This window comes from Sapajus apella, unplaced genomic scaffold (assembly GCF_009761245.1).
Source record: "Sapajus apella isolate SASKATOON/1434 unplaced genomic scaffold, GSC_monkey_1.0 scaffold158, whole genome shotgun sequence".
In the NCBI taxonomy this organism is placed as follows: Eukaryota; Metazoa; Chordata; class Mammalia; order Primates; family Cebidae; genus Sapajus; species Sapajus apella.
The window spans coordinates 255,647-274,228 of NW_022437098.1; the positions used below are offsets into that span (position 1 = coordinate 255,647).

An 18,582-nucleotide genomic window follows, 5' to 3' on the forward strand; every position below is an offset into this window, starting at 1 on the left:
GAGCCACCGCGCCCGGCCCCAACACATTTTCATTCATGGGCTTCGTGTCTGACTTGTCCGTGTACCAAGTACAGTAGTACGTGATACTTGCCACCAGGTAAACTGTGAGCAACCTGGTGACAGGTACCAACTCCGGCTTGTTTATGCCTGTTTTCTACCACCTAGCACAATCTGGCCCTGGCCCATGGTCGTTGTATTTCATTCACACACACACACACACACACACACACACACGCACACACACAAGCATGTGAGTTTATGCACACACATATATATACATGCAGACACGTAGTGGTCTTCAGCATAGGAATCCTATATACATTTTTTAGATTTATACTATTCCATTTTTTGAGTGATTGTAAATAGCACATATTTAAAAATGGAATTATAACTATGAATTACTTTACTGCTAATATATAGAAATCCAGTTGATTTTGTATCTTGGTCTTGTATCCTTGCTAAACTCACTAGTTCTTGGACATGATTTGGGCTTTCGTTTGTAGGTTTCTCGGGATTTTCTGCATAGGCCGTCACGGCATCTGCAAGGACAGTGTTGTTACCTGATTTCCAATCTGTATGCCTTTTATCTTCTTCCTTGCCATAGTGTGCTGGCTACGACTCTCAGGACTACATATGTTGGGTAATCCTGGTGAGTGCGGACATCCTTGCCTTGCTACTGAACTTACAGGATAAGCACTCACTCTTTCACCATTAAATATTTTGTAAGTTGTATATTTCATGCCTTGCTTATTTTTCCGTCAGGATATTCTTCTTCTTGTTTGTCTTAATAGCACTTTAAATATAGAGGATATGTCACAAACATTTTCCTCGACTGTCATTACCTTCTTATTTTATTTATGGTGCCTGTTTTTGCAGCGTGGTTTTCAAATTAAAATCATTCATGACACTCCATAGTGTTTTCTTCTCGTGTCTCTATATTTAGACTGAATGTCTCCTATATCAAGACAGGATGAGATGAATATTCTTGTCTTTTCTTTCTGGTTTTATTCCCCACCTCTCCACTAAACTCATCAACCCATCTGTAATTTATTTCTATGCGTGGAAAAAAATGAAAGATTCAGTTTTTCTATTTGTCTAATATGGTCCTGGGATTTCAAAAACCCAGTTTATATCAGCAATCTTCATTGCCATGACACCTTTCTCAGCAGATTTTATAGTAGTTTGCAAATGATTTAGTGCTGTCTTTTATTTTTTTCTACACCAATAAATACCTAAGTCCATCAAATAGGTGGTGCTTCCTACCATGACTCTGTGGTAAAATTAATGAAAATTGCGAGAGCTCCATATATTTGGTGGTAGAAATCATGAAATGTGGAATTTTTTCCTTTTTTGTTGAAGTATGAATCATACAACAGAGCACACAAATCTTAATGGTACATTTCAATAAATGTTTACAAGTGTATAATACACACTTATGTGTACTTATAGAATTTTTACATAACATCCAGATGCATTTACATAACATTTCCGGCAACCTAGGGGACTCTCAGCCTAGCAAACCCAGGCCAAGTAGTCTCTTCCAGTCACTATCACCTCGCCAAAGGTAACCTCCAACCTCACCTTTACCACCAAATCTAACTTCACCTGGTTTGGAACATCATATAAATGAAATGACACTGCATGTGTTCTTTTGTATGGCTTATAATTTTCAAGTTTATTTCTTTGAAATTTTGCCTATGTTGTTATACATAGGAGTAGTTTGTTCTTTTTCGTTGCTGTGTAGTTTTCTGTTGCATGAATATATCACAATTTATTTCTCCATTCTCATGTTGCATTTGGATTCTCATATGCATTTGGATTTTTCCACTTTGGGGCTATGATGAATAATCTCTACATCTTCAGGAGGACACAGCACTCCTTTCTTCTGTGTGGGTCCCAGGAGTGTCATTGCTTGGTCATAGTTTGTAAATGCTTGTTTAGCATTAGTAGGTGATATAAAATGTTTTCCAAAGTGTTATACTGTTTGATAGTCCCACCAACAAGGTATAAGAATTCCAGTTTCTTTGCCAACACTTGGTATGCTTAGTCTTTTTAAATTTAGCCGCTCTGAAAGAGGAAAATGATGTCTCACTGTGCTTTTAATTTCCATCTTCCAAACATAACTGGACAGCTTAACTTTAACTTCATATATTTCAAAACATTTTTTCTCTTCTCTTGGGTTTCAAGATATAACCTTGAAGCAAACTGCAGAAGGTTTCTCTCTATTTTTTATTTTTATACTTTTTTTGTGAGGCAGAGTCTCGCTCTGTTGCCCAGGCTGGAGTGCAATGGCATGATCTCAGCTCACTGCAACCTCCGCCTCCGGGGTTGAAGCAATTCTCTGCCTCAGCCTCTGGAGTATCCCAGCCTCTGGGATTACAGGCATCCACCACCACACCTGGCTAGTTTTTGTATTTTTAGTAGAGACGGGGTTTCACCATCTTGGCCAGGGTGGTCTTGAACTCCTGACCTCATGATTCACCCGCCTTGGCCTCCCAAAGTGCTGAGATTACAGGTGTGAGCCACCACACCCGGCGCAGGAGTCTTTTCTCTTAGCTTTAAAATCGCCTCCCTTCCTCACCATGTGCACTTCCTACACATTCATCTAACTGCATGCTCGTATCTATTATGTGCCTTCTAGAAGTTCCAGGAACGAACCTTGAGACAGGCAGACCAAGCATGGAGATCCGGCTGCAAAACTCCAGAGATTGTTCAAGGTGGCTAGTTAACAACTCAGCCATTGTTGGGATGATGTCAGCCTGAGGTCCAGGTGACTGGGGTCCAAGATAGTCACCAAACCAAGACACACAGATCCTGTACTCAGCACAATGCTTGCATGCCCTCCTTATCAGGCTTTCCTTTTTATACACCCGTGTCTTCTCCTAAAAAAGTCAAAGTGGTTGCTTTGGATGGGAACCTGGCCACTTCCCCTTTACTAATTGTGGTTGATAAAGACACGTTCTTTCTACCAGGCCTCACTCTCGTTAACTAGACTCTGCAGGCAGCGAGCATGTGGACCCATGTTCAGTTACAATTTTAGTGGCTGGCCCATATGGTGTGCTCTGGGGGCCTGAGCCCACGGTCTGGTTTCTATCCAGCGGGGCCGAGGGCGGCCTGTGGGTTCCACCTGCTTGTGCCTAGCCGAGCCCTTGGCTGGAGTGCGAGGGAGTCTCCTGCAGCGGCCTAGATGCTTTTGTCTTGGGGATCCTCTCCTCTTCCTGCTGCAGTGCCTGCCACCTCCAGCGTTTCTCTGGTGCAATAAAAGTGACACACTTTTAACTTTGTAATTTTAAACTTGGGAACTTGGTGAGTTAGCCAGAGTGCATTTGACCACCATCTGCCTCTTCTGGGGTGTCACTGGGGCTCTGCTATGTTTAGACTCGGCCGCTAATGACACCATTTGAGCATTTTACTCATTCGTATTTGTATTTGTGGCACCCCTGAGGCTTTGCTGGGTTCAGGCTATTCCAGGGGTGGTGGGAGGGGGCACCGGAAACTGAGGTGAAGGATTTGGGACTCTACCCAGCCCTCCCTCCCCGCCTTCTTCCAAGTCATCTTAGAGACACCTACAGCCTTACTTCTCTTGGCCAAAAGCACCTGTAACTCCTTCTGGCTGGAAACGGTTCACCTTGACCAGTGACTTGCAAAGGTGGGAAGGGCTCATCCCACACCATGAAGGTCTGGGGTGGGGAGGCTCTTCCTGACAGTAGATAAACCAGGGGGTGAGGGTACTGATCTCATCCCTTGCAGCGGCTGGAAGGCAAGCCTCCCCTCCTTCCTTTCTCTTTCCTCTTCCTTCCTGTAAAATATAATCTTTCTCCTCTACATCTCTTTCTTTTCTTTTTCTCATTTCCTGTCCAATCCAGGGGTTCAGCCTCGAAGGAGAAAAACAGTTTCCAACATCACGGCCTCTGATTTTGTCATCTTCTTGGGACTGGTTACATATTCTGGCCCATTTTGTGCACATTCTAAACTGGTGAGCAAATTACAAGAAAAATTCGGAGTTCAAATGGTGAGCCTACACGGTGGAGTTAAGTAGGGTCTTCTTTAGCGCTCTATCTTCCTCTCTTTTCCGCCTGCCTTAAATTGCTGTTATTAAGCTGCCGGTGCTAAGGTGAGACTCATTATTTATGGTATAAATAGAATATAAACATTGAAAACTCATTTGAAACGAAAGAGAAAAAAGGGGGTAAAAGAGATTTAAAAAGAAAAAATTCCGAACTGCCAAAGAGACTGCTTTATCCCAAATTTGGGTTGACAGCTTTCCTTGGATTAGCTATCATGGCAAACAAAGTTAGCCATGTGAACAGCCTCCAATTTTGTCAGAAAAATAACTTGAAGCCGGCTATCTTACATAGCTCAGTGAGTTTGTGATGCTGTCTCATGTCTAGAGTTCTGAGATAGCGCTCTTAGATCTTTCTTTGTGTATGGATGTATACATGTTTAGATATGTTTATGTAATGTACATGTTATAGTTATGTTCTGGGTCATGTCTAGTGTGCTACCAAATTGGCTTATTAAATAAGTACTCATAAATTAAGTCCAAATGCTTTCCAAGTTCACAAGAATCTTTGATAAATAAAACTGGCTTCAAAAATTATTAGTAAAATAGGCCAGGCCCAGTGGCTCACACCTGTAATCCCAGCACTTTGGGTGGCTGAGGTGGATGAATCACAAGGTCAGGCGTTCAAGACCAGCCTGGCCAACATAGTGAAACCCCGTCTCTACTAAAGATAAAAAAAAAAAAAAAATTAGCCAGGCATGGTGGCAGGTACCTGTAATCCCAGCAGGAGAATCATTTGAACCTGAGAGACAGAAGTTGCGGTGAGCTGAGATCGTGCCATTGTCCTCCAGCCTGGGCAAGACTCCGTCTCAAAAAAAAAAGTTTTTAGTAAAATAAAAATAAAAATGCCTTCAGAATCAACAGCATACATTTGTATCTAAGCAAGTAAATTTTATATTTGCCTCTACTAAATGTTTCAAGTGTCAGGGTTTGGCACAAAGACTGTAATACTATGACCCAGCCAAACACAGAGTAATCTTGTATAATTTTTTTGGCAAATAAGACTAAATTAGGATTATTAGTTCAATGAAAGCAAGTGAATCCTCTGAGTTATTGGCAAAATGCCCATGAGTTTAACTTTGAGGTTCTTATTTAGGTGTTCACCTAATGTTCAAACTTTAAAAGTGGTTAACAAGGAAATAACTTTAAATACTAACTTTGTATAACATCTGTTTTCAAAAAGAATCTAGATAAACTCAAGGATTAAAAATTTAAATACACATAAATGCAATAAATGCTTGTAAGTAAATTTTTTGTGTATTTTAAATTTTTTTTTTTTTTTTGAGACGGAGTTTCTCTCTTGTTACCCAGGCTGGAGTGCAATGGCGCGATCTCGGCTCACCGCAACCTCCGCCTCCTGGGTTCAGGCAATTCTCCTGCCCCAGCCTCCTGAGTAGCTGGGATTACAGGCATGCGCCACCATGCCCAGCTAATTTTTTGTATTTTTAGTAGAGATGGGGTTTCACCATGTTGACCAGGATGGTCTCGATCTCTTGACCTCGTGATCCACCCGCCTCGGCCTCCCAAAGTGCTGGGATTACAGGCTTGAGCCACCGCGCCCGGCCGTATTTTAAATTTTTTTAATTATTTTAAATTTAATTTATGATTTAAATAATAATGTCTAGGTGAGACACTCAACAAGCATTTATTTAATTTAAAATAATTTTAAAATTTTTTTAAATATATTTTATTGCACTTTAGGTTCTGGGGTACATGTGCAGAACATGCAGGATTGTTGCATAGGTACACACATGGCAATGTGGTTTGCTGCCTCCATCCCCATCACCTATATCTGGCGTTTCTCCCCATGTTATCCCTCCCCAACTCCCTACCTGCCACTCTCCCTCCCTTAGTCCCCCCCCAACAGACCCCAGCGTGTCATTTTCCAATTTAAAAAAAAATTACAATACTTCCAATTTTTTAAAAAATTACAATAAATTATGGGAATAATTTACAATAAAAATATGTGAAAACATGGTTCTAAAATTGTGAAATGACTTCATCTATAAAATGCTAACATCTGACAGTTCAGGATTTCTTGCTTGCTAAGTTTCTACTAAAATTTAAAGTTAGTAGAAATAAAAATTCTAATTACTATATAGTTCTATAAATTGTATTCTTATTTTAAAAATAATTTTGACCAGGCACAGTGGCTCACACTTGTAATCCCAGCACTTTGGGAGGCCGAGGTGGGTGAATCATGAGATTAGGAGCCTGGCCAACATGGTGAAACCCCATCTCTACTAAAAATTACAAAATATTAGCTGGGCACGGTCGTGGGCGCCTATAATCCCAGCTACTTGGAAGGCTGAGGCAGAAGAAAAGCTTGAACCCAGGAAGTGGAGGTTGCAGTGAGCTGAGATCATGCCACTGCACTCCAGCCTGGGCAACAGTGCGAGACTCTGTCTAAAAAAAAAAAAAAAATTTACATTTTATCAAAATAATTTCTGCGTTGTCTTTATCAGGTTTTAATGGCTTAGAAAAACTGAGCTCTAAAAGAGTTAGGTTTGTACATCTGTATAACTGGTATTGCCTTTTATTTGTGTATGTATTCATTTAATTGAGACAGCGTCCTGCTCTGTTGCCCAGGCTGGAGTGCAGTGGCACAATCTCAGCTCACTGCAACCTCTGCCTCCTGGGTTCAAGTGATTCTCATGCCTCAGCCTCCCAAGTTCCTGGGCCAACACACCCAGCTAATTTTTGTATTTTTAGTAGAGACAGTGTTTTGCCATGTTGGCCAGGCTGGTCTTGAACTCCTGGCCTCAAGTGATTCACCTGCCTCAGCCTCCCAAAGTGCTGGGGTTACAGGTGTGAGCCACCGTGCCCAGCCTGGATTGCCTTTTAAGTCTTTCAATTATCACTCTGGTTAAATGAGTAACTGTTGTTTTACAACGACCTACAGTTCTGTTCAATTGTTTTGAGCCTTTTAGCATCTTTGACATTTTCAAAATTAAATCCTAAATTAAGTTTCTGACTTTCTGCTGGGGTTTATCAAAGCTATCAAAATTCATCACTGCAAGGTTTTAAAATCATGTTACAACTTTAGTCAGGTCAAAGACTCTAGTATCACTACCTCCAGTCCCTTAAAAAGGTCCCTATCAGGTACTGCTAACTAATGGTTGTGTAGTTAAGTTACAAGGCTTTGACTCCTGGGTGCACATATTTCATCTAAAGAAGGTACCAACTCCTGCCAGTATCTGAGACCAAACTCAAGGCAACCAAAGCTTGGTCTCTGGATCCAGGCAAAGGTGACAATCAAAGTCAACTGATTTAATGAGACACAAGGACAGCCTTGTATTCAAAACCGGTAAGATTTATTAATTTTGCCTCTATGTAAAGTAATATGATTTATTCTATACCTTAATACTAAATAATTAAAATGCTTAGCTACCTATAAGCTTCCTTTTCCATCATTCTTAGAACTAGACTGGGCTTATGATCCTTTTCTTTAAAATATTACTAATCCTTCCTATTTTGTTTGACCTCCAGAATTGAAATTGTTCAATCCCTCCAGGCCTAAGAGCTAACCTGGAAGAAGTGATCACTTAAGATAGTAAGGGCTGGTCTTGTGGGATCAAATTAATTCAGAGACTTCAAATCCAGGACGGACACACAGAGGCTTCAATAGCTGAACAAAATGCTTGCGTTTTGTGCAGCTAAGTGCTACTAGCCAAGCTCACAGTAGCTCAATGTATAGATCTGTAGATAAGTCAATTTGGTAACCTTGCCTTTTGGCTTTTGGTTTTGGCTCTTACATTGCTTAAAAGGGGTTTTAAGGTTAATGAGTGCCTGCCCACCTCCATTCCCATCTGACCTGGAATATTTAACTGGCTTTCAGTCTTTTGACTGTAAGTCCCTTGGCCATAGGGGTCACATCGAGGGATATGATGGACCTGGGGCAGGTAGCCACACCTCCCCAGCATCCATATGCGACAGAATAAAAGCTTGGCCATCAATACTGCCTCTGGCATACCTTGACAAAAAAAAAAAAAAAAAAAAAAAAGGAGAATATAAACTAAAATATAATCCTAAGCCTCTCAACAGACTGAATGGACCTGCCTCTTGGCCGAAGGAAATCCCCAAAAGAACTGAAAAACTCGTTCAGGCCATGGCAGGAAGCAGGCGTCAAACATGCTTCCCTCTACCTTCCCCCAGCTTTTGGAATTAGGCACAACTGAACACTGTGAGACTGACAAAATAGACTGTCACAACAAAACACCCAGTTAGAAACAGGACCTAAGGCCACACCAGGCAAGGGTTAGTCATTCACTCCTGCACTTGAAGAGGAAACCATGTCCTAACTGCCATCGGTTTTTCTTTTTCTCCAGCAGCCAAACAAGAACTGGCCTCAAGATGAGCGGACTGACTCACCTCCAACCCTTGTTCCGACAGCCAAGACCACCCTGTAATTGTCTGTAATTAGACTGTAATTAGACTGTTCCGCCAGCCAAGACCACAGCTGTAGTTAGACAAGAGACTAATTTCAGTCCCTCTCTTGATAAAAGACCGCCAAAATGGGCTAGGTTTGGCCAGTTTACAGAAAGCACACACTGTGTGCATTTATGTCCTAGAAAGACCTTTTGACCCATAGGGCCTAAATGTAATACATTTAAATGTTAAGGCTCCTCCCCAAAATAAACATGGGTCATACATGCATATTTGTTCAATACACATATGTCAGGAACATCTTCATAAATATTCATAGCTCCTCCTATACTCTGTTAAAGATGTATGTGTGTATATACATACATGTATATATACACATATATATAGTTTGTGTGTTTGTTTTGAGAGACTCTTGCTCTGTTGCCCAGGTTGGAGCGCAGTGGTGTATATAAGTTCAGTGCAACTTCCATCTCCAGGTTCAAGCAATTCTCATGTCTCAGCTGAGTATCTGGAACCACAGGCCCATGCCACCACTCCTCACTAATGTTTTTTTGTATTTTTAGTAGAGATGGGGTTTCACCATTTTGGCCAGGCTGGTCTCGGACTCCTGACCTCAAGTGATCTGCCCACCTCGGCCTCCCAAATTGCTGGGATTACAGGCATGAACCACCATGCCCAGCCTGTTAAATATGTCTATTTGGCCAACCTGTCATTAAGCCCCACAGGAACCCCAAATATGACTGACAGTGGGGACCTTGCAGTATAATTAAAACTAAATGCTGTACATACTTCCCACCTAACTCCCAAAACATATCCTCAGCCCCACAAGAGCTACACAAGCAAACCAGCACTGTGTCTTAATCCCACAATATCTTTGGATATCCTAACTACAGCCCAAGGCAACCCTTATGCATTAATTAAGGCTGAGAGTTATATACATACCAGATTATTCTCACAATAAAACCCAAACCATACAGTCCTTAAATACCCACGTTTCTGCCGTAGATTCTCTCTCTCAAGACTGTAACAGCTTGCTTTAGTCAATTTCCCAATACATCGAAGACTCTCATATTCAGTATAACTGGCACTCTGCTCATTGTTCTCTTTGGTTGCTACGGGTTGTTTGTTTGTTTGAGAGGGAATCTTGCTCTGTCACCCAGGCTGGAGGGCAGGGGCGTGGTCTCGGCCCACTGCAACCCGCGCCTCCCGGGTTCAAGCAATTCTCGGGCTTCAGTCTCCTGAGTAGCTGGAATTACAGGCGTGCAACATCACTGTAGCTAATTTTTGTATTTTTAGTAGAGACGGCGTTTTGCCATGTTTCCCAGGATGGTCTCAACCTCCTGGCCTCAAGTGATTCACCTGCCTTGGCCTCCCAAAGTGCTGGGATTAGAGGCATGAGCCACTGCGTCCGGCCAGGTTACTATGAATTTTATTGCTGTTGTACACGTTATATGGGAATGCAGGACAAGTTTTCTAAAAAAAAACTCCTAGGTCCTCCCTCCTAGAGTTTGCTCTAGCAAACCCCTGCTATAAGTCCAGGGACTCGAGAATACTCCCAACTCTAGCTCAGTGAATTCCTTTTCAATACCCCTAACTATGCCACTTCTCAGCAGAAAGCAGCCTAATTAACTATATCGCCTGCCTTCCATAAAAATGGAATGGAATTTGACAGTGGGAAATTAAATCTGGGCAGTTTAACTTCAAAATGAATTTTAAAACTTCTTTTTTCCTTTCTCTTGGGCTTCAGGAGATAACTTTGAAGCAAAGTACAGAAGCCTCTTCCTCTAGCCTTAAAATAGACTCCACATTCCTCACTTTCTCACCGTATACACTCCCTGTGCATTCATCTAACTGCATGCTCGTATCTATGATGTGTCTTCTGGAAGTTCCAGGAGCGAATCTTGAGACAGACAGACCAAGCGTGGAGACCCGGCCGCAAAATTCCAGAGGTTACTTCAAGGTGGCTAGTTAACAACTCAGCCATTGTTGAGATGATGTCAGCCTGAGGTCCAGGTGACTGGGGCCCAAGATAGCGACAAAAACAAGACACACGGATCCTGTACTCAGCACAATGCTTGCATGCCCTCCTTATCAGGCTTTCCTCTTTAAATCCCTGCCTCCCCCGTGAAAAAGTCAAAGTGGTTGCTTTGGATGGGAATTCGGCCACTTCCCCTTTACTAGTTGGGGTTAATAAAGTCACTTTCTTTCTACCAGGCCTCGCTCTTCTTCACTGGACTCTGCGGGCAGCAGGCATGTGGGCTGTGTTACTGTGTTCAGTTACTCTGATGTAATAAGCACAGCCCCTCTCATGTATGTGCTTATTAATCAGGTGGGAAAGTTGTCTCTTTTTTTTTTTTTTTTTTTTTTAAGAAACGGGGTCTTACCATGTTGCCCGGGTTGGTCTTGAACTCCTGACCTCAGGTGATCCACTTGCCTCGGCCTCCCAATGTGCTGGGATACAGGCGTGAGCCACCATGCCTGGCCAAAATGTCTCTTTTCTAAAGTGCCTTTCAGTTCTTTTGCCCATTCTTTTAGTCAAATTGATAGTATTTCTTATTAATTTGTAGCAGTACCTTGTTTATTTTGCAGATGAATCTTGTTGGATACACATATTGAAAATCTTTTTCTCCAGTCTGTGGTCATCTTTTCTCTATATTAATGTTTATCTTTTGCTGAATGGAAGTTCTTGATTTTAATGAAACCAAATTTATTAGCCTCATCTTTTATGGTGCTTTTGTGTTTTGTTGAAGAAATCTTTACCTTCCTCGCCTGGGCATGGGGGTTCACACCTGTAATCTCAGCACTTTGGGAGACTGAGGCAGGTGGATCACTTGAGACCAGGATTTCAAGACCTGCCTGGGCACCTCACCTTTACAAAGAAAAAAATAAATAATAAAGAAATCTTTATCTTCCCCAAAGACATGAAGATAGCCCCCTTCGTTTTCTACTGGGAGCGTCATCATGCTTTAGTCTTTAGTTAAACCTGTCATCTCTGTTTCATTAATCTTTATATATGGTGAGAGGTAAGTGTCAGATTCATTTTTTTCTCATATAGATACCCAGCTGACCCAGCAACCACTTTTTGAAAGGTTCATCGTTTACAAATTAAACCTTGGTGTTGCCTTTGTCATAAGTCAGGTGACCACATGTATGAGATTTTTTCTAGGCATTTTTGTCTTCCATTGGTCTGGTCTGTCCATCCATCCTTATGTCAATAAAGGATAGACTTTCAGGCCAGGCGCGGTGGCTCACGCCTGTAATCCCAGCACTTTGAGAGGCCGAGGAGGGTGGATCTCGAACGAGACCATCGTGGCCAACATGGTGAAGCCCCGTGTCTACTAAATATACAAAAAATTATCTGGGCATGGTGGTGCGTGCCTGTAGTCCCAGCTACTCAGCAGGCTGAGGCAGGAGAATCACTTAAACATGGGAGGCAGAAGTTGCAGTGAGCCAAGATCGCGCCACTGTACTCCAGCCTGGTTACAGAGGAAGACTCCGTCTCAAAAAAAAAAAAAAAAAAGGTAGACTTTTTCAGAGGTGTATTTAGGCATAACAATAGGGGGAGGGGCCTCCGGACCCTGTAGAGGGGGTGAAACCCACACCCTAGACTAATCAGATCAGCAGGGCCCCCTCCTCCATCAGGACAACCCCGGCATGGCTCTGTCTTCTTCACCCTCCAGTGCGGCTCCTTCCTCTTCACATGCTGGCTTTCCATTTTCTGTGGGTCTGGCCTCTGCACCTTACCTTGTGTGTGTGTGTGTGTGTTGCTTGTGCATTTCTAAAAGCTCAGCTGTGCATTTGAAGACGTGGATGATGTATTTTATCAGTTGTCCTGGATATCTTGAAGCAGAAGAGTTTTCATTTGGTCTTATCTGCTACTTTGTTGGAAGTGGAAAATATCAACTTCAAGAAAAAGGGGAACCTTACCAGCAGAGAGCTGAAGACACCACAGTGTTCCCTAAATGGTGTTTAGAAATAGAAGGGAAGACGATACCTTTGATTAATCTCTGGCTGTCCTGAAACCTCTGTCTTGATGTTTATCTAAGAATCACAGAGGTCCTGGTTGGACATGGGCATCCTCTCTGATTCTGACGAGGTTCCAGGATGCCACGGCAGCCCGGGAGGTCCCTGCAGCAAGCTGCCCTCTCAGTGGACATGGCCTGAATGTCACAGAGCCTCCCTTCCTGTCACGTTTTCATAGTATCTATTCTGAATGTGGTTTTTAGTCTCTCACATTTGCCGCTCTCCTTTAGAAATAGATTCAGAAGGAATCCATGGTTGTTTGGACAAGCCTTCAATCCAGGGGTTTGTGTAAACTTTGAGATAAAAATCTCTGTGTTAAAGCTCACGTGGACACCAGTGTACAATAATATTCCTCGGCAGAGTGCGGTGGCTCACACCTGTAATCCCAGCACTTTGGGAGGCCGAGATGGGAGAATCGCTTGAGCCCAAGAGTTCAAGACAGGCCTGAGGGCATTCTAGTGAGACCCCAGCTCTACAATATATACAGAAAATGAGCTGGGTGTGGTGGTGCACACCTGTGGTCCCAGCTACTCAGGAGGCTGCAGTGGGAGGACAGCTTGAGCCCAGGAAGTCGAGGCTGACACGAGCCGAGATGTCACTGCACTCCAGCCGGGGTGACAGAGTGAGGCCCTATCTCAAAAAAAAAAATAGTTAAAAAAATATATTGCTCTTCATTTGTAAAACTAGTGGTCCTAAGGAGCTAGGAAGCGCTGTGACGATAGAGTTAGAGCACCTGCTGGAATCCCTGTCCTGCCATTACTCATGATGAGAAAACCCATATTTATAGCCACCTCCACAGGACACCCAGGTGTCTTTTTCAGAAGGACATTAGTACTACACTGTTGCTTTCTTTTTCTCTCTGAACTGTAGCTCGGAGGAAGAAGCAACGCCCCTCCTCTCAGCTGACTCATTTTGCTTGACCCTGGACCATTATCTTAGTCTCCAGCGCTCTCACATAGCAGAGGAAACGTCTCACGTCATTCTCTTTGACCCCTTCAGCAAGCCTCCTCTTCGCATTCACAAGAAAAAAAGAGGACTGCCAGCAGGGAAGCTGTGTCTCCTGGCTTCCACCGCGGGCTTAGAGAGAGGGCAGAGTAGCACTCCCCTGCATCCGCACCCTTCCTCCTAGAAATAGGGCTAATTCACACATTCTGCTAAGGTTGCTTTCTGCTAAGCTTTTCATGGGTTACCCCTAAACATCAAATTCTAGCCCCCCTCCCTCCGTGTTTTGAACAATGAGCAGCCAAGCACACACGTGTCCAGGGACACTCGTGTCTGCAGACAGCACTTGAGGCCAGGAGGTGGGGGGCGGGGCTGACCCTCCATTGAGGCTGACCTAGAGCTGCTGGGAAAGACACACTCGAAAGGCTATCTCCACCCACACGACATGATGGGTGCCGAAGGGGGAACGCGGAAAGTCAGTGCCACCTCCTTTGTGCGGTCCTGGGTGGCGTCGTAGAAAGGATGTGTGCTTTGGGGCCAGAGAGGTGAGTCTCTAGAGCCAGAGGGCGGGGTCCGGCTGAGCACCCATGAGACTCCCAAGCACATTTTGTCTCCCTCTGCCTGAAAGCTCCAAGGGCAAAGACCCAGGCACATCTGGGCAAAGACCCAGCCTCTCCTCTTCCACAATTCAGAGGAGTCTGAATTGTGAAGTTTCTAGTCCTGCTGGACGTCACAAACCCATCCTCCTCTCTGTGGCTAGGATGTCAGGGTAGGCAGAATGGCCCCAGAGATATCCCAGCCTGCAGGATCTGTGAATACCCAGTATTATGTGGCAACAAGGACTTCACAGGTGAACTCGAGGGTTCAGATTTCAAATGGGGAGATCACTGTGGACCATCCAGGTCAGATTAGTTCAATCTAATCCAATGAGCTTTAGCAGAAAATTTTCTGTGGCTGGGGGCAGGAGAGATGAGGCAAGAGGGGGAGGGGGTGTCAGAGATTCGGAATGCCACCTGGAACCTGATACCATGTCAGACATTTGTGTGGCACCCAGACTTTCAAAACAAGATTCTGTGTTACCCTCCCAGGAACACCAGAAAGAAAGGGAGGGAGAATTTTCCATCCAGTTCTAATGAGAAGCCACAGGCAGAGAGAAGTTGTGGTTTGCCTACAGCAGCTTTTCTCATTACTGGCAAGTACTACCCATAGGGGGTAGGACTCCAAATGCACGGCTGTCAGCCCAGGAACCTTCCAGAGACCACCACAGGAAGGAGGTGTAAAATGTCAGCCTGCCCACTCACCTTTCTGTAGATGGCAAAGATGGTTCCGATGGAGGCCAGGCAGTCAATATTGGAAGATCCATCCAGTGGGTCAAAGCAGACCACATATTTCCCCTAAATCAGAGAAGGAAGCACCACCTGGTCAGCACATCTTCCCATGAGCACAGTTGCTCTATGTCAGGGCTGGGCATGGCAGAGGACACGACATGGAAGAGAGACTGAGAACCACAGCATATCCTTATTAAAAAACACCGTAACTTACAAAAGGCAGGGTGCCAGCTTATACGCAAATACTCCTCTGGGTTTGGTATCCATCTCGCCTGTCCGATGCGAAGACCAGAAGATAAAGTGGGTGCGGTCTTGAGAGACCCATGTCCCCCACACCCACCCACTCTGCTGTCACAGACAGCTCCAGCCATGAAGGGAAGTCCCCAGATCCTTTTTATAGCCCGAGGTGTTCAAAGCCCCGAGGGGCCCTTAGTGATGGGGACTGGAGCCCCCAGGCCAATTAAACACTGGTAATGCAACTTCAAGGGAAATGAGGGTCATTTCCCCCTCCGCTTGAATTACTTTTCCTTACTTTTCAGTGAGTATTGGCCGAGCTTTGTTTCTGTTTTTTTTTTTTTTTTCCCTTGCTCAGCCAGAGGAGAAAAAAAAAGTCAGATAACCTATAAACTTGAAAATTCCCTGACATTGCTATAATAATCCAATTTTCAAAAAATAATCCAATTTAGCCCATGCATGCATGCATGCATGCATTCAGCAGATACATGTTGAGTTTCCAGCATACGCTGGGAACTGTTCAAGGCCCAGGGTTTGTTTCTGCGGGGCAGCAATTCTGGCAACAAGACTGGACTTCCTGGCACCGACATTCCAGTGGGAGAACGGACAGGCAGCACACAGGTCAGCACGCACACAAGCAGGCTGTGGCACGTGGCCTTAGGAAAACCCACACAGGCTGGGGGCTGGAGAGCCATGGGGTCGTCACATTGGCCGACAGACCTGACCAGAATTAAGGAATGAAGACACACATAGAGACCCAGAGAGCAGAACTGGGTTTTTTCTTGTTGTGTCGGGTTGTGTTGTTTGGTTTTGAGACAGTCTCACTCTGTTGCCCAGGATGGAGTGCAGTGGTGTAGTCACAGCTCACTGCAGCCTGGAGATCCTGAGCTCAAGCAATCCTCCTACCTCAGCCTCCCAAAGCACTGGGATTGCAGGCATGAGCCTCTGTGTCCATACTAGAGAGGAGAATTTTAGGCAGAGAGATCAGCAGGTGTGGAGTATTCAAGAAGTGGCATGCGCCGGGCGTGGTAGCTCGTGCCTGTAATCCCAGTACTTTGGGAGGCCAAGGCAGGCAGATCACTTCAGGTCAGGAGTTCGAGACCAGCCTGGCCAACATGGTGAAACCCCGTCTCTACTAAAAATACAAAAATTAGCCCAGCTTAGTGGTGCGTGCCTGTAATCTCAGCTACCTGGGAGGCTGATGTGGGAGAATCGCTTGAACCCAGGAGGCAGAGGTTACAGTGAGCCAAGATTGCACCATTGCACTCCAGCCTGGGCAACACAGCAAGACTCCATCTCTAAATAAAGAAATAAATAAATAAGAGCTGGCCTGAAGACCTGTGTGGCTCAGGCCCGTCAGAGAAGCAATGGTTGATGAGTAGATTAGACTGGAGACAGAAACAAGGCTCATATCAGCTGAAACTGAAAGCTGGGAGTAACAGGTCTCATGTAGTTTCCATTACGTGAGACAAGGTGAACGTGCCTTACGCGGTTCCTGGCATAGAGCAGGGGTTAAATACATTCGGCTTTATCTTATTTTCTATTCCTCCAGCTAATCACAAAGAAATGGCCTCTTGTCCCCAATCCCCAGTGTGTAAAACAAGGGCAAACAGCCCCAGCTCTATTTACTGTGTTGCAGCTGAATTGAACCTCTTGGCCATCAGCAAACCCCTGTGTAGAATAAGCTTTGTGTGAGCCCATAGTGAACGCACACCCTCCCAGCCATGCCTCACACACCGACCTCACCGCCCTATGAGGCAGGAGCACAGGAGGCTTGTGGCTTCGTTTCTGGACCAATCTAACAGCTTGTTGGGCATAAAGAAATCTCTGCTGCGCCGGGCGCGGTGGCTCAAGCCTGTAATCCCAGCACTTTGGGAGGCCGAGGCGGGTGGATCACAAGGTGGAGAGATCGAGACCATCCTGGTCAACACGGTGAAACCCCGTCTCTACTAAAAATACAAAACATTAGCTGGGCATGGTGGCGCGTGCCTGTAATCCCGGCTACTCGGGAGGCTGAGGCAGGAGAGTTGCTTGAACCCAGGAGGCGGAGGTTGCGGTGAGCCGAGATCACGCCATTGCACTCCAGCCTGGGTAACAAGAGCGAAACTCCGTCTCCAAAAAAAAAAAAAAAAATCTCTGCTGCAACCCTGAAACTGTAACCCCCCGCAAAGTGTGGGCTGGGGGCAGGGGTGGAGATGAGAAGGCGGGTGTACAGTACAGCTCTTCCCTGGACCCCTGGAATCCACAGGTTAAGCCCCCCAGAATGTGGCACTTGTTACTGATAAATTGAATAGCCATGAGCAATAACCACCGAGGCAGTTCCGACATCATTCTGAACTATTTCCTGACACCCTGTCCTACTGCAGAGTCTTCTTTCCCTAGACGGCACAAGACTTCCAATGGAGAGGTATGCAATCCTTTGTTTCCAGAAAACAAATGTTAAGAAACAGGAAAACCCGGGAGTGAACGAACAGCAGGCGGCTCGTTCCCGGCTCAGTACCGCCATCTACTGGCAAGCGCGGGCAGCGCCGCCCAGGACGCACCCTCTTCTCCTTGGTGGTGATGAGGGCATCCTTATTCTCTTCTGAGACCAGGACGCAGGTGCTGTAGGAGGACTGGAGCATGTTGATCACCAGGGAATTGGATAGCACGTCCAGTTTCTTCACCTCGTCTCCTGTCACGTTCACGCTTCCCGCGATTCCATACCTGAGAAGACAAAAGGCTGAATGAAGTCACTAGGGGGTCTTAACTCCAGCAAAGGGCCCGGGACCCTAGAACTCCAGCAGTGTGTCCCGCTGTTGTTCTGTGTCTCTGGAGTCTCCAAGTCACACGTGCAGATGAAGGTGACTATGCCTCGCAGGGTGCCTCTCAGCCTTGCCTCCCTCACACCTCGGAGCCGGCATATTTTCTTTTTCTCCCAATGACATCACCCAGGATTCAGTTTCACTAAAACACAAGCCCACGCTCAGAACGGGGAAGTGGAGCAGATGGGGAGCTCATCCAGTCAGACCCATTGCCGTAACTGAGGACTCCAAAAGTGAAGGGCCATGGCCTCCGGCCCTGGAATTTCAAGTCTTTATGGATTCTCCCCACACAGTGCCCTACTGGGATGAATTAAAATTGCCCTGTGCTAGCTTGGTGTTACTTGAACTGAGAAGGAATTTTGGGGGCAGACTTAACTTATTTCATTTGCTTCTTCACTGCAATCCCAATCCCAAGCAATGTAAGAGAGTGCTACTATGAGAATTCTGTGCAGGTCGGGTGTGGGGGCTCATGCCTGTAATCTTAGCACTGTGGGAGGCAGGGCTCACTTGAGCCATGAGTTCAAGACCAGTCTGGGCAACAGAGTGAGACCCCGTCTATGCAAAAAAGTACAAAAATTAGCTGGACGTGGTGGCACACACCTGTAGTCCCAGCCACCTAGGAGACTGAGATGAAAGAATCACCAAAGCCTGGGGAGGTGGAGGTTGCAGTGAGCAGTGATCACACCGCTGCACTCCAGCCTGGGCGATGCAGTAAGACCCTCAAAAACAAATTGTATCTAGAGTCTTTGGGTTTTAGAGTATTCATATGAAAATGGCTCCCCACTTCCACCCTCACCCCTTC

General features: G+C 45.1%; 1 protein-coding gene across 2 annotated transcripts in view; it reads right to left on the bottom strand.

Moving 5' to 3' along the window:
- The window catches only part of LOC116541913 (fructose-1,6-bisphosphatase isozyme 2), a 45,288-nt gene that overhangs the window by 18,126 nt on the left and 8,580 nt on the right, over positions 1–18,582 (bottom strand). Inside the window, exons 2-3 of one of the 2 annotated variants that reach the window (XM_032266423.1) lie at positions 17,520–17,685; positions 14,716–14,808 (exon numbers count right to left, since the gene is read on the bottom strand). In XM_032266423.1, the coding sequence (XP_032122314.1) occupies positions 14,716–14,808; positions 17,520–17,685 (259 nt within the window). The remainder of the gene's footprint in view (positions 1–14,715; positions 14,809–17,519; positions 17,686–18,582) is intronic. The other variant, XM_032266424.1, reaches the window with a different exon arrangement.